The following is a 15,368-nucleotide window of genomic DNA, read 5'->3' as shown; positions in this document are numbered from 1 at the left end:
AGACTAATAAATTATTTACCCATATTATTTTATATACGTAGCTTAAATTAATATTTTTAAAAAACCATACTCTATCCTCGACCAACAAAACTAAGTTTCAATATACGCCGTAAAAATGAATTTGATTGGGCATTTCACATTGCACACGGATCCATCCGCGTGACTTATAAGGTGAAGATTTCTGACCGTGGATAGCGTAACAATCCAACGCCTCAAATTTACCCAATCAAATCTGTGAGAGTGTAAAATGATTTTCGCTTCCATCCCTTTCCTCTCCACTCCACTCACATTCACTATATATACCCATCCGAATTCCTCAATTTCATCTATCAATCCCTGCATCAGCTTCCCAATTTACAAAACTTCCTTCAATTTCTGCGTTCATCAATGGCTCGTACTAAGCAAACAGCAAGGAAATCCACCGGAGGAAAGGCTCCTCGTAAGCAGCTAGCCACCAAGGCAGCCCGCAAATCAGCTCCTGCTACCGGAGGAGTGAAGAAGCCCCATCGTTTCAGGCCGGGAACAGTTGCTCTGCGAGAGATTAGGAAGTATCAGAAGAGCACTGAGCTGCTCATCAGGAAGCTTCCCTTCCAGAGGCTGGTGAGGGAAATTGCTCAGGATTTTAAGACGGATCTGAGGTTCCAAAGCAGCGCTGTTGCGGCTCTTCAAGAAGCTTCGGAGGCATACCTGGTTGGACTATTTGAGGACACAAATCTCTGCGCCATTCATGCCAAGAGGGTGACTATTATGCCCAAAGATATGCAATTGGCTCGTAGGATTAGGGGTGAGAGGGCTTAATTGTTTCTGATATGTTTATGCTTTCAAATTAATTTCTGTCAATCACAAGCTCAATGGCCGATATTGTATTCTGAGATTTGGATTAGTTTAATTAGCCATGTAAATCTTTGAGTTAATGCGAAATTTCGAATCTTGTTTCACTTCACTGGTTTTTTCTTGGTTTACATTTTTGCTATGAATCATATATCTGCGATTTTGGAAGAAGGGCCTAACGAAAACGACAGCGTATCGTCAGCCTTTTGCTCCCTCTTTTTATTTTTTTTGGCTGTTTATGACCTAATTGCACATCACTGTAATTCATGTAAACCGTGGATGTAAAATAAGCAACCCGCGCACGTTAGCATTTCTGTCAATGGCGGGAAACATTAAAGAAGAAAAAATAGAACAGTAAAGATAACTTCCCACCAAGCACTCCAAAACAAAAGGAAAAAAAAAAGTTAGCTGTAGAAAGGTAGTGACTGTGGAAGAGCTCTCTCGTTGCATGGAGAAATATTTGGTTCCTGTTGAACCATCATCGGAAGCACCTAAACGCTTCCAGAGGTAAACCTATTTACCAGTTTTGCTATTCTTTGTTTATTGTTAATTTGAATCTTACACTGTCGGCGTTGGGATTTGAAAGACATGAATGGGCGAGGAGCCTAATTGAAGTGAAAGGGAGATTCAGACGCAATTACCGGCATGATCTTTCTGCTTTGCTTACGCGATCTTACTCCGAGGTCCTTCGATTTTTCTTCTCTCCCCTTTTTCTTTTGCGATTGCTTTCTTCTGACATTTTTTTCGGGGTAATTTCGATTTCGATTGCTTTTGGCTTTTGTGAATACTTGAATAGGTTGGTGTATTTCCACATCTTTATCATGTAGATGGAGTTCCTTGTCAGACTCTTGTATGCATCGACCATACTTGAATTTCTTTACTTATTCATCTATCTATCGAGAGCTTCTTAATTTCATTTGAATTTGAATGGTTTTACTTCATATTGCGCAGAGGAATAGGGTCATCAGCAGTGTTTCATATGGTGAACCGCCTGTTCCGACCTCAAGGTCATTGCTTCATATCTCTATCATTTTGCTGATAATGTTATTATTGCTATATATATAATGTTTAATAGTTGATTTTCAAATGACATTTTTCATTTGCTCGGTGTTATGATTGTTATCGAAAGATGTTACTGGCAATTGTTATTCTGACTGATTAACTATCAATTATATTTATTAACTTGTAACTGTTTATAATGCTTTTTGATTACTTCATTTTAAGCATTGGTTAATCCCTTTCAGATTCTATTATCATAAAAGCATAATTATAATACACTTATTCTGCATCGATTTATTATCTTTGGTGAATGACACTAGTTTATAATTAGAGATTCAAGACAAAATTGATCATCATTTTTGCAGGCAAGGAATCTCTTCATTGGAATTTGATACCAAGGTGATTGTGCTTATTAGTATTTTGTTATAAATTGTTTCCCAAAAGCATATCTATCTATATAATTTTTTTTTTCTTCTAATTGTTTACTGAAGTTGATTTGCATGATCTGTGTGAAAATTGAAATCGGGGATACACGGAAAACACTTAAAAATTGGTTTGATAATGTTATTTCGTGGCTATATGGGGAGAATAAGAGGAGCAAGTACATAAATGTTACAATGGTGGGGCAAAAGAAAGGCTTTCTTAAGGAATTAGTTTGTAATCTTGATGATTGTATTCACTGAGTTTGTCCGAACTATTTGCAACTTTATAAGTAAATTTTAATTAGGTTCTAGTTTGTGAGCATCATACATGGTTTTTGAGGATACAACATTGTAAATATGTTAGTATGACCTTTTGTGCTTATCTATGCAAGAAATTTTGCACATTCCTGTTTTAGATAAGCTGCTATATTTTTTTTGAAGTATAGTATTCTGTTGTCCAGAGGTCACGGGTTCGAGTCTTAGGAGCGGCCTCTTGCCAATTAAATTGGCAAGGGAAGGCTTGCCCCCAATACACCCTTGTGGTGGGACCCCTCCCCGGACCCTCGCTCAGCGGGGACGCGTAATGCGACCGGGCCGCCCTTTATAGTATTCTGTTGTCGTGTGACCGAAGGTCACGGGTTTGAGTCTTAGGAGCGGCCTCTTGCCAAAAAAAATTGGCAAGGGAAGGCTTGCCCCCAGTACACCCTTATGGTGGGACCCCTCCCCGGACCCTCGCTTAGCGGGGACGTGTAGTGCACCGGGCCGCCCTTTTTTATAGTATTCTGTTCTGCACCAACATCTGTTGGTGGGACAAGATAAACATGCAGCTAATGTCAAGTTTGCAGTGGATAAAATTCTGTATTTTCTATAACTTGTTTAATGCAAGATTTTGAAAGTTTTTGATGTCTTGTTTGTTGTGTTGGCTTTCATTAATTCCTTCTCTAGTTGCCTTCTAATTCTATTTGTTTTTCTTTTCTATCATAACTGCAAATATGTGATCCAGGGAATTTACCTGGTATCTGTAACAAAATCCGGGTGCTTAACAGTACATGACTTTGAAAGTCTATACTGCCAGGCTAACGACGTGTTGCCGTGTAAGTTATTCTCTAATATCTTGCATGGCAATTTTTTTCTAGTTTGCTGGAATGTTCATATTGAAAAAATTACCTCGAATTGGGAGTCTGTGGCACTCTCTCAATTATTAAGAATGTTGAGACCTGGAAAGTATGGTCTGTCTTTTGGCAGTGCACCAGATACTCTTATACCAGTGGGTTTTTTCTTGCAGCCATGGTTTTAAAGCACTGGATATTTTCATTTTTGACTGATTGTTTGTGGTTTCTTTTCCTTAGTAGATTTCGAAGAAGATGAAAGCAAACATGTTTTACACCTTTCTTTGCGCCAGCAACTTGATGTTGTTCGTTGGAATCCGGCTAACCAAGATGAGGTCTGAATTATTTATTTTTCCTCTTTGACAATCTTATGCTTCATATTTTACTATCATCTGACCTTCATTTATGACCATCTCTTGATACTCCAGTTTAATCACTTCGTAGGTTGCCTGCACATCCATGAAAAAGAATGATGTACTCATTTTTGACATAAGTTATATCTCTTCTGAACCAGTTGAAGTAAGTTTGTTTTAATAATCCATCTTTTGTAACGTATCTCGTTGCCTTTTTCTACTGTCCCTTTGTTTTTTTTTATATAGATTCTACATATTCCGCTCTTAGTATCTCAGTTTTCAACTATAAAAAACAGAATTTGCTGGGCCTATAACAATTGTGTTTATCTAGAATTTTCATTTTAATAGAAGCTTTGAGAAGATCAAAACAAATAAAGCCTCACAACTAATGAACAGTTAAAAATTTAGTTTTCCAATTTTTCGCATGACTCGAAGAAACCAGTTCTTTCTACCTTGTTTTTCTGGAAGCCATCTTGTTTCTCAATTCTACTTCCAGCATCTGCTATTTCTGTAGCTCTAAGATTCTAAACAAATATGATTATGTACCTTGATGCGTATTGCAGTCAGATAAATATACTGCTGCTAACTAGAAAAACAATCTAAGATATTTCAGAAATATAATGAGCTATAGACTTTGTTTTATAGGGATTCAGCATTTTAGGGATAACCTTTATTTGCTTATGGATGTATATATTACAAGTGTGGTTGACCACAAATTTCGATTTGTTGTATATGCAGGTCTTAAGAACGAAGCGCACAGTGACTGTTCATGGGTCTGATGTTCATAAGGGTCTAACTGATATAGCTTTTTCTACGATTGACAAATCAAGGTTGGTAAAAAGGCTGTATTCTTTTTTGTAAAATCTGGTTTCTTCTTTTGACAACTAAATTGACTTAAGCCTTAGAAATTGGCTAATGGCTACTCATATATGATGTTGCCCATATGGTAACTACATTTGGATAATTTCCTGGTATAGTATTATAGATAAAGATCCGATTCATCTGATTCACACCATACTGTCATTGATGTAAAATGGTCTTTCACGTGTTATCTGTTATATATGCTTATCTCTTGATTGGCATGTTCTGAATAAATTGGTGTGTTCTTGCAATTCCTTATCTGATCCATAACACCTCTTCTTATATATATATATATGTGTGTGTGTGTGACCACATTTTTCTCTTTTTCCCTTCTAATTGTAGGTTATTTGCGTCTGACACAAATGGTGTAGTTAATATGTGGGATAGAAGAATAGGTTCTCTTCCATGTCTTGAGCTCACTACTAATAGTCGCAGCACTATCAATAGTATCCAATTAAATCTGGAAAATCAAGTAAGTACCCCATGCAGAACTTTTATGGTTTCTTTACATTTTGTTGCAACTAGTCTATGCTATTTGTTTAAGTAATCTTTTGCATCTTGTCTTCAGTAGCAATGTTTTACCGACATTTACTTTGTTTCCTGAGCAAAGAAGTGGCAACCACGGAAAAGATTTTTAACACGGTTTTCAATCCATCACTTATTTTTCGAAATTCTCCACTTAGTTTGCATTGGTTGGCCACCATAAGCTGCAAGATCTTTGCTTTACTCTGATGACTAACGGTTTCACCAAAAAATATCTGTAAGTGTTCTGTTAATCGATATTCTGTTGGAACCGAGATAAAAATATTGTCTTTTCACATAGGTGGTTTTTGGGGCTGGAAGGCATGGGATAATTTATATGTGGGATCTTCGTGGAGGAAGAGTATCTGCTGCTTTTCAGAGTCATAAAGAGGTAAATTGTTCAGGTTATGACACTTATGTTGTGGAACAAATTTCAAACAGTGGTTACGTTTAGTGACTAATATCTGTGATTTTATACATTCTTGGCTACTAATACTATAGTCTATGCAATTATAAGACCAACACTTATGGCGCCAATTCTTTTCCTTCGGTAAGTGTATCAATGTAGCCCATAACAGTGATTGACCCCTCTCCGTGGTGTTATCCGTCTGTCCAGTAGGATATATAGCATGCAGAGATTTTTTTCTCATCTTCTACTATCTAATTGACTTCCTTTATTAATTCTTTTGCAATATGAATTCTGTACTAACAGATGTGCCATCCACCCATAACATGTTGGAAGCTTGCATCAATGCTAGAGAGAATTGGGACGCTAAAAGTACGTATGGCTTTTTAATCCCATTATTCAGAAGAAAGTTAATTTACCTGTTGACTGTGGATTGGGTGATGATGTTTAAACGCTTTGGTGCTGTATTTCCTCTCCATTTTTTGAATTCAATTCATATTAAAAAATCCAACTGTTGTACAATTATGTTTAAATACAAACTGTAATTTCTGTGCTATGCTGTTCCTAACATGTTCTCTTAATGCCACAAATTTAAGTTATTTATGAATATATGGTGCTCCTGAATTTTTGAATTTTCCTTTTAGATAACATAAAATGGTAAACTGAAATATGAATGTGTTAGAGGATCTAATGTAGCTGCTCGGGTTTAAAAATTTCCATGATGACATACACGGGGTTTCTCTTGCATGATACAACAATGATGTTTTACGTGTATGCGATTTAATGAAAATTATTTGTCAGACCGTTAGCTTATTTATGTGTTCTTTTATTTAAATTCAAGATTATTTTGGTTAGTGCATTAGAAATAGATTTTCCCAAAAGCAAAATTAACCATAACATAAAGGCTTACTATATCATGGAGCATTAACTTTATTTGGCACATAACGAAACTCATGCTCTTTTCTTACTTTAGCCTTCTATATTGCACAGGCACAATCAGCTATTGTCACCAAGGAGGTGCACTCTATTAATTTTGATCCTTCTTGTCCGTATCAGTTGGCATTCCATCTAGATGATGGTTGGTAGGTCCACAATGGATACATTTCTGTCTTGTCCATATAATTGCTGTTAGATTCTTCTTTGTGTAGTTTTGCTGATATGATTGCTGTTGTTTACAATTTTTTTTGGACAATAGTTAATCACTTCATAAAATCTCTGGGAGAAATGTAAGTAATCTGGTTTTTCATGTCTGTTTTTGTTTTTGGAGTGTAGAAAGGGGGAGGGGAGTTTATTGTGGAACAAATTTATCCTAAGTTCCTATATGGAAGAAATCAAACATCTCGCTCATGTTTGGTGACATTATAGCATCTTTTTATCTACGCTTTCTAGGCTCTTTAATATTCTGATTGAAAGAAACAAACTGGAGTTAAAAGCCGATATGCTGAAGACAGCAATATTTTGGTACAAAAAACAATTGCATGAGAACTGAAGATATCTGTTCATTTGAATATTTAATATGAAAATTAAACTCTTATTAATAATCGGAACGCTTAAGATAGGTCTTGAAAAGGCTGTAGAGAAATTTTTGCATGCAAATTTTAGTCCTATTAGTGAATAATCAAAATATTTATCACATTGTCTATATGAATTAAATTTGAGTGTTTCTATATTCATATTTGTTAAGAACGACTCTCACTTCTTGACAGTACTCAATTTGGACCCTAGCTCGATCGAGCCATTGCAATAGTGATTAAGCATAGCATTTGGAAATGGCTGGAGTGCACAACTCGAGTGAGTTGAGCCAAATTTGGTCGAGCCACGACTTGGTTGGCAGCAACTCAGTTCAGTTACTTACCCGCCATTAGAGTTTTGAGTTATTGGATCCTCTTTTATGTTCTAATAGGCAACAACTCCATGGAAAGTAGATCTAAGACCACTTACTCGGATTTTTGACCCTATAAAAGAGCTCTTGTAATTAAAATCCATGTATAGGAACTTGGAGTGACTCGAGAATGTATTTGGATATATAAAACTAGGGTTTTCTGGTTGGTGATGGATTCAATATCTTGTAATTCTTATTCTCAGGAATAATCAGTTTCTCCTCTCCCACGAAGTAAGCAAAATTGGCCAAACTACGTTAAATTTCTTGTGTTCTTGAGATTGCTGGCTTAGTTTCCTCTTTTTGCATATCAAACGTACAATAGTCAACACCATCAATTCCTAAGAAAATTACTGAATGCCTTTATTTGGATGAATCAACTTATTCAATAATCTCTATGGAGTAGTCATATTTTTTCCAGTCTGATCTTTAGTGCATACTGCAATGCAGGTCAGGTGTTCTGAATATGTATGATTTTGAAGTTACACATGTACATTGCCCTCCCCCCGCTTGGTTGTAAGTAAAATTGAATATCTCAAATTATATGTTCAAGAAGCAGTACTGCCAATTTATTCTCAAATTGTGAATTTGAATTGATTAGGAACGATTCCAACGTTTCAGCTGATCTGTTGTACTTGAGAAAACCTTCTTGGTTGCCAACTTATTCAGTAAGTTGTCTAAGATTGGTTTAGCTTGGTTTCATTTTGCAATTATATAACTGATATGTGCACATTTAATTTCTACCAAGGAAGGGAAGATATTGTAAAGACTTCTTGTGATTCGGATTTAAATCTGCCAGCTTCTTTAAGCCCTTTGTTTGATGACATTGGCAAATAGTTATAGGATTACTGTTCTTCTAACAATTTACTCATGATTGGCGATATTGGTGCTCTCGAAATCTAGAAGGTATTCAACTATCTGGACAAAACAATATCTAAAAAGGTAAAATACACCAATAGCTCCTGAACTATAGTGCTACAACATTATGGTCCCTAAACATGATTTTGTGACACACGTCATAGAACCTAACATTCATGTCCAAATTAAAGAAAAGCCGTTTTAAAAATTAACGAAATGACGACTTGGTCAAGTTTGACTACATCATTGCTCTTTTTTCTATCCATCTCATCATAAATTATGGTGAATACCTATTTTCATGTCATCATTTTGTCAATGTTTTAACAGATTTTCTTTGATTTGGACTTTAATGTTACTATAATATAAAGTTCAAGGACTTTTATGTCAGAAAATAAAGTTTAGGGGCCATATGATACTAATAGCCCTATAGTTCAAGGGCCATGGATGTATTTTACCCTATCTAAATATGTGTATTTTGCTTAGTTGTTGCAGTTTATTAGTAGCTTGTTTATGACAGGATGTGATGAGATAAACTGCACAGTAGCATTTGCAAAAAAAGAACTGAAAGACCTCTATAGATTCTTCTAAACACACTATTTGTATTATGTGGCACTGCCATTAATTAGACTTCTCTTGCAGCTACCACCCGCCAATGTTAGGTTTCATTGCCTCATAAACATTATTATTCACCCCTCAAATCATCTTTAAGCCTGATAAGACTTCAGTTTGTCATTTGGTTGTGTATTGTGGAGAAACTAAGTTGAAAGTGATACGATTAAATGCAGGTGTATGCGGTTGGATCAGCATCCACCAACGGCATTCATCTTTTGGATTTCTATCCGGACACTAGCTCTCCCTGCCATGTTGACTACAGGTAATAGTTGCATTTTAAAAAAAAGACTTGATCTCTGGTTTTATATGTTTCATGTGGATTTAAATTTTAAATTATAAGATATTCAGTATATTGCTAATTTTGTTATGTCAGTGAGAAGGAAGAGAGAGACGTCCGAGACAAACAAAACAAGTTTGTTCCATTGACTGAAGCTGTGACTGCTTGTGCTGCTCATCCACTCAATGACACCATTGTTGCTGGAACCAAGGTATGTAGGGGTTCTGAGGTAACATAAATTGTCCTTGTTATATGAGGAAATGTATTGGCAATGAAATGAAATTCTCACTATCAAGAGGATAACATGATGATCAATTCCTCTATCAATATACATGGGCACTAAGTAATTGCCAGGATGAGTAAAAATTAAAACAAGGTTTCATAACCTGTAAGGCTAAAATGCGTTTATATCGTTGGAGTTTGGGGTCTATTTTATAAAGGTCACTGAATTTGATATTTTGATTTCAACAAAGTCATTGAAACGTTGACTTGACACAAAAAGATAGGTGACTATATGTCAATTAAACGCCATGCTTGATATGTCTAACTTTTATGTCATTCGTTGTGTGTAAGTGCAGCGGGGGAGCTAGAATTTTAACTTTTAAGTGAGTGGGTGCTAATATTGAAATTTTGTAAACATAACTTTATGTTTATAAATATTTTGTTTCTAAAAAGAATTCAGTTGGTCAAAGACTATAAAATTTTATGATCTATATATAAAAAAAGGGCGGCCCGGTGCATTACGCGTCCCCGCTAAGCGAGGGTCCGGGAGGGGTACTGGGGGCAAACCTTCCCTAGACTCGAACCCGTGACCTCCGGGCGCACGACAACAACGTTTTACCGTTGCGCCGAGGCTCGCCCTCAAGTATATATATTAAAAAAAAATAATCAATGGAGTTGTCTCCACTATCCATCAAGTGGCTTCTCCACTTGTCACTTGCATATTTTAAGCCACAAATTTAAAAAATAAAATAAGTGCTGTTAGTTAGCGTATAGTCAAGTATTTTTGGTACCACATTAATATTCCGATGAGTTTTTATATACAAATTGGCCTAAATAACTTTATTGAAATCAAATGTGGAATTCATTAATTACATCTAAAGAAAATGAAGCGTGATTTTTGTGAAAGAGACACCAAACTTCAAAGACGGTGCGTCCAGTTTATCCTAACGGAGTTTTGAAACATGATTGATTTCAGCATTCATCCTTGCTGGTTATATCGCAACGGAAGCAATCTTTCTGAAGCTTATAATCAGAACAATGCCAATTTGATGAGAGGTCAGTTTGGAACATCATTTTCAACCACTGCTCGGATTTGCTAGATGGGAAAATGCCTGCAAGGTGTGTACATTCTTCCAACTTCTCTACTATCTGTGCATTATATTGAATGAAAATTAGGAGATGAAGGAGAACTGGGCCAGCTTTTGGGCCTGTAAACCTTTCATAATGGGCCCTATTTTTGGACAATAATATCCAAAAGGGGAAGGATAGGATTGGTGGAGTTGGTGAGTAGAGTTTAGAAATTTTGGACAGCAGGAATTGAGAAAGGTACAGTGAAAATGAGTGACAAATTAAATTCACGGGTCATATATAGCTACTACTAAATTGTCATATCATCCTACAATGAATCATCCTTGTCTCTATTACTATTATTTATGCATACCAAACCCATGTGGAAAGTTTCTACATTTATGACCTCACACTTGTTACTTGTAAAATAGGTTTCTACTAATTTACAAAAATACCCTCATCATTATCACCCTAGACCAAATTTACTTCTAAATTTAATTCACATTATAACATTAGCTTACTTAGAAATATTTTGTGAGCCTAAAAACTTTTTGTAGCAAACCTATACAATTTTTGCTTTTTGAACTAACTTTGATGTGTTTAATAATGTTTGAAATTGTTACTGTTTATTATGAGTCCTAAATTGCAACATTTATAATGGATAGTGGTAAAAAATTATATTGTTTGAACTGTATTAGGCTTAAGGGTCCGTTTGGTATGCCGTAATGTAATCAAAGTTGTAATGGAATGGAATAGTGATTCCATTGTAATGTTTGGTTAACAAATTAAAAGAAAAAGATAAATTGCAATTACCATTACAATACCCATGTTTGTTTGATTAAATGTTCTCATAAAATTTTATTTACATAATTGAAATCAACGAAAAACTTGAACACTTGAAAAACGTGAAATTAGTGTATAAATTTTTGCGTTTTCATATTTTTTCTATATTTTTCTCGGTTTTTTTTGTTTCCATCTTTGACGTTTTCACCGTTTTTTTCTATTTTCGCTTTCTTTCTGTTGTTTATTTCATTATTTTCATATTTTTTTATATTTTTCTTTTTTAATGTAATGAGAATTCAAGTCATTTTCTTCCGTAATTGAGATTACAAGAGTTGTTGAATAAAATTAATTCATGGATTTCTCATTTCATTACAACAAAATTGTAATATGCAACTAAATATGGTAATGAGCCTTTCTGTAATGGGCATTCCATTACAAAGGCCATTACATCTTACCAAACGGACCCTAAGAGTATTATAGTTTGATTTATTTAAGGGTTAATAAGTAGATACTACGTGGTTACACGGATTTGAAGATGTTTATCTTTTTTTTTTGTTACAAAAGTAATCCCGAGGTTTGCAAAAATTTGCATTTTTTTTATTTTGTCAAATTTGGTTAATAACAATCTGAAAATGAAAATTTTCAAGAATTAAAGTTATTTAGTATCATATTTACTATGAAGTTCTCTCTAAATGTTAACTTTCTCTTTCATAAAAACACCACCTAAATGACCTCAAACCTAAAAAGTTGAAGAATTAAAGTTGCTTAAAATATAATTTAATTTGAAAATTTTCACTTTGAGGTCATTATCGCCAAATTTGACAAAGTAAAAAACAATGCAAACCATAGAGTTGTGTTTGTAACGAAAAATGTCACATATATCCATATGCAAATCCGTGTAACCATATGACATGTACATACTTGTAATTAACCCTTTATTTAATTGCAATTATCAGTTTATAGATAATTTAAGTTAAGAAAGAAACAAAAGAAATCAGATAGGTTTGATTATGAGAATGATCCGAAAACAAGGATTAATAAAGCTATAACGTCGCTATCAACCCTTAAGCTTATCATATATAATTGATGAAAAGATGACAATAATTACCAAATCAAGGCCCAATCTGCTTTCTCTTTCCCCTTTGTGTCTTTTCTGTTAACTCTTCTCATAATTTTGTGCATTCTTTTTTTAATGATTTATTTAGGCTCAAAGCTCAAATTAGTCCCATCATATTTTCGGTTATAGATTCAGATTTAGTAAAAAAAAAATCTGATAAATCGAAAATAAATTAAAATATTTTTATGTATATTTATAATATTTATTTCATGATAAATTTTATTTAAGTTATATTTGATTTTTTTTGTTACATAAGTTATATTTGATTAACTGGGGTTTGTTTGGTTTGGTTTTATTATATGTACATAAAAAATTACGACAATATAAAGTAAATAAACTAAATTTTTTATTTTAATTGAGAGAGGGATCCAATTGGTGGTTTTTGATACGTTAGGGATTTAATTGATGATTTTAAAAGGAGAAAATTACACAAAAATTCATCTTTTAAAAACTATTTACAATTACGTCAAGTCATGATTTTGAATTATGTCAAACTAATAAATTCACTATTTTTAATCTATTTTAAGAAATGGAGTTTATAAATTAGGGTCTAGAATATATTATTTAGGGTCTAGAATTTATGAATTGGAATTTGGAAATTTTAATTTGGGTGTAAAATCATACTTTATTTGTTATTTGTTATATATAACAAATAATGACATATTTAGAATTAAGTTTGATAATCTGATTTAGTTGTAATTTTATAGTTAGTTATGATATTCATGTAGGAAGCCTTTTTAAAGGTTAGAGAAATAATTAGCTTTACAAGTTGAAGTTAATTTGAGCTTTAATCTATTTATTTAAACAAAGGATACAATAGAAGATATCTATAATCATAGTTATTAAAGGCGCATGGCGCACTAAGGCGTAAGGGGTCCTGGAGCCATCACATGGCGCATGGCGATGGCGCGCGCCATAACGAGACAAGGCGCACTTAAAAAAATAAAAATTATAAAAATATAAAACTAACATAAAACTATCATGAAAATATCTTAAGCATAAATAAATTTTAAAATGCAAAATAAACCCCACAATAGAAAACTTTAAAGTTGAATACTAATTCCTAAGTTCTACTCCTAATCAAAACTCTCCAAATCCATCACTCCTCATCGAAGGCATCATCAAACTGTTGAAGTTGAATTCCCTTTGGCTTCTCTGTTTCTGTTGTTTGAATCCGTTTGATGTGTTTTCTTTCTACTAAACTTCTTCCTCTTTTAATGACTATGTCTCTTATTCTTCAAATGGCTCTGTCTCTTCCTCTTCAAAGAGTCTCTTCGTCTTCTACTTAGTTTAAAACCTATAATCTCCCTCCTTTTTAATACTTTTTTGTTAATATAACATGTGTTCCATTTTAGATATATAAAGTAACTACCAAAAAACTGCCCATAACTGCCTCTAACTTCCAAGGCGCGCCTTTGGCAACTGCCTTTGGCGCAAAATGGCGCACCGGGTGCGCGCCATGGCGATTGCGCCTCGCCATGGGGCTGCCATGGCGCTAAGGTCTGCGCCTGGTGCGCCATGCGCCATAGGCGCGCCTTTAATAACTATGTCTATAATTATCTGTTAAGAGTGATTTTGTAGTTTATTCGATTAGTCACCTATTTTATAGGTGAATCTCGTTCCCATTAAAGTTTTCTGTATACACTAGAATTCAAACTCGACATCCCAGCTTAAACGATATGAGATCCTTAAACACTCTAGTCAATCTTAATTGGTTAGTTAAGAGCAATTTTACTTTCTAATATTTACATGATATAATTGAGAGTAGGGTGTGTATCAGTTCAAATCAAACCGAAACGAAAAACCAATAACGAAATTACTGAAAAAATTGACATCGACACTGGATCGAAGAATATGTAAAATCGAAATATAACCGAATAGAAGTATCATATTCAATTTTAAACTGAGTAAATTGTATTTTTTTTTAAAAATAAAAACTATAAATAAAATTCACTATATTAGCTCATTTAATTTACCTAAAAAAACTTGTAAAATCAAATATGTATTTATATATTTATATATAAATGTTGAATATGAGTAATTCAATGTGATCCTATTTTTTTATATTTTTTTCCAAATCGAATCGACTAAATACTGAAATACATCTAAAACTATGAACCAGTGTTAAACAGTGTCAAAAAAATTGTATCAATTTGGCTCGGTAATGCGATTTTAACCTAATAATGGACATCTTTAAGTGAGTGTAGTATTAACAAATTGGATCAATTTTAGATATAATTAAATGAAGTTCGCTTTTCAATCATGAATTCTATTATTCTTACTTCTTTTGTTATCACCCGTTACTAATAAATAAGATGTGTATGGGACAAGATGTGGATCTTTTCTTGTTCCAATTTTTATCACATATTTTGTAAGTATTGTACAATGTTAGATATTCATATGAATTTAGCTTTCAATTATCCGCTTAAAATTTTAGTTCAATTGATTATGTAACATGGTACTATGAGTCTATGTTGTGCATGCTTCAAACCCATTGGGTATTCACATATAGTATTAGGGGATTTGAGTTCGAATTCTGATAACTTCATTTGTTGATTTAATTGCAGGATATGTGAATATAAGTGTATGTTGTGCATGCTTCAAGTCTAGTTGGTATTTGTGTGCGAGAACGTATCCGATATTAATATGAATTGGATCTTTAACTATTTGCTATAAAATTCTTCAAAAACATATTTTTATATAATTAACTTCAAATAAAAGGGTATTTAAAAAATTTATTTAATTTCTTCTTCATTTTATTAAAGGGTAAATTTTAAAACAACTCCCTATGGTTATATTTTTTTGTCAATTGCATGCTAGTTTTTTTTTTTTTTTCCAAACAGGGATTGTTGTTAAAGTTAATGATTTTTTAGTTTGAAATTATAAAAACGACAGTTAACAATCTCAAAATACAGAATTTCAAGAACCCCAATGTCTGTCTTATCCATTTTCTAAAGATTAGATTAACACCAAATCTTTCATCCAAATGATATTTTCTCAAATAATAATAATAATAATAATAATTAACACCAAATAATAGAAACTCATT

At 33.6% G+C, this 15,368-nt stretch overlaps 2 protein-coding genes across 6 annotated transcripts; both read left to right on the top strand.

Moving 5' to 3' along the window:
- Nucleotides 1–308: 308 nt before the first annotated feature.
- LOC136222401 (histone H3.2-like) lies at nucleotides 309–938 on the top strand. The gene has a single exon (XM_066010137.1). It carries the CDS (start codon nucleotides 388–390, stop codon nucleotides 796–798), a length of 411 nt encoding a protein of 136 aa, XP_065866209.1. The 5' UTR covers nucleotides 309–387; the 3' UTR covers nucleotides 799–938.
- A 260-nt stretch (nucleotides 939–1,198) lies between these two features.
- On the top strand, nucleotides 1,199–14,957 carry LOC136217384 (uncharacterized). 5 transcript variants are annotated; one of them, XR_010683488.1, is made up of 19 exons: nucleotides 1,199–1,338; nucleotides 1,418–1,514; nucleotides 1,628–1,681; nucleotides 1,783–1,838; nucleotides 2,196–2,229; nucleotides 3,256–3,346; nucleotides 3,602–3,696; nucleotides 3,806–3,880; nucleotides 4,453–4,544; nucleotides 4,918–5,047; nucleotides 5,399–5,488; nucleotides 5,810–5,875; nucleotides 6,494–6,585; nucleotides 7,833–7,898; nucleotides 7,984–8,050; nucleotides 9,026–9,114; nucleotides 9,226–9,340; nucleotides 10,328–10,470; nucleotides 14,887–14,957. XR_010683488.1 is itself a non-coding variant. In XM_066004084.1 (18 exons), the coding sequence occupies exons 1-18, from the start codon at nucleotides 1,280–1,282 to the stop codon at nucleotides 10,370–10,372; spliced, it is 1,410 nt and encodes a 469-aa protein (XP_065860156.1). In that variant the 5' UTR covers nucleotides 1,199–1,279; the 3' UTR covers nucleotides 10,373–10,997. The 5 variants fall into 5 exon arrangements, 2 of the variants coding, with proteins under 2 accessions (XP_065860156.1, XP_065860079.1); XM_066004084.1 differs by lacking the exon at nucleotides 14,887–14,957 and having other exon boundaries at nucleotides 3,605–3,696; nucleotides 10,328–10,997; XM_066004007.1 differs by lacking the exon at nucleotides 14,887–14,957 and having other exon boundaries at nucleotides 10,328–10,997.
- The last annotated feature ends 411 nt before the right edge of the window (nucleotides 14,958–15,368 follow it).

Source organism: Euphorbia lathyris, chromosome 1 (assembly GCF_963576675.1).
Source record: "Euphorbia lathyris chromosome 1, ddEupLath1.1, whole genome shotgun sequence".
In the NCBI taxonomy this organism is placed as follows: Eukaryota; Viridiplantae; Streptophyta; class Magnoliopsida; order Malpighiales; family Euphorbiaceae; genus Euphorbia; species Euphorbia lathyris.
The sequence above is the reverse complement of the archived record's forward strand: the minus strand, read 5'-3'. Positions and strand labels throughout refer to the sequence as shown.

What these genes read in the sequence shown, in the direction of transcription:
- LOC136217384 (XM_066004007.1), top strand. Translation starts at nt 1,280, where the DNA reads ATGGAGAAATATTTGGTTCCTGTTGAACCATCATCGGAAGCACCTAAA. An exon ending in ATCCGGCTAACCAAGATGAG is followed by an intron (nt 3,697 to 3,805) that starts GTCTGAATTATT and finishes ATCACTTCGTAG; the next exon opens with GTTGCCTGCACATCCATGAA. An exon ending in TGCCCTCCCCCCGCTTGGTT is followed by an intron (nt 7,899 to 7,983) that starts GTAAGTAAAATT and finishes TGAATTGATTAG; the next exon opens with GAACGATTCCAACGTTTCAG.
- LOC136222401 (XM_066010137.1), top strand. Translation starts at nt 388, where the DNA reads ATGGCTCGTACTAAGCAAACAGCAAGGAAATCCACCGGAGGAAAGGCT.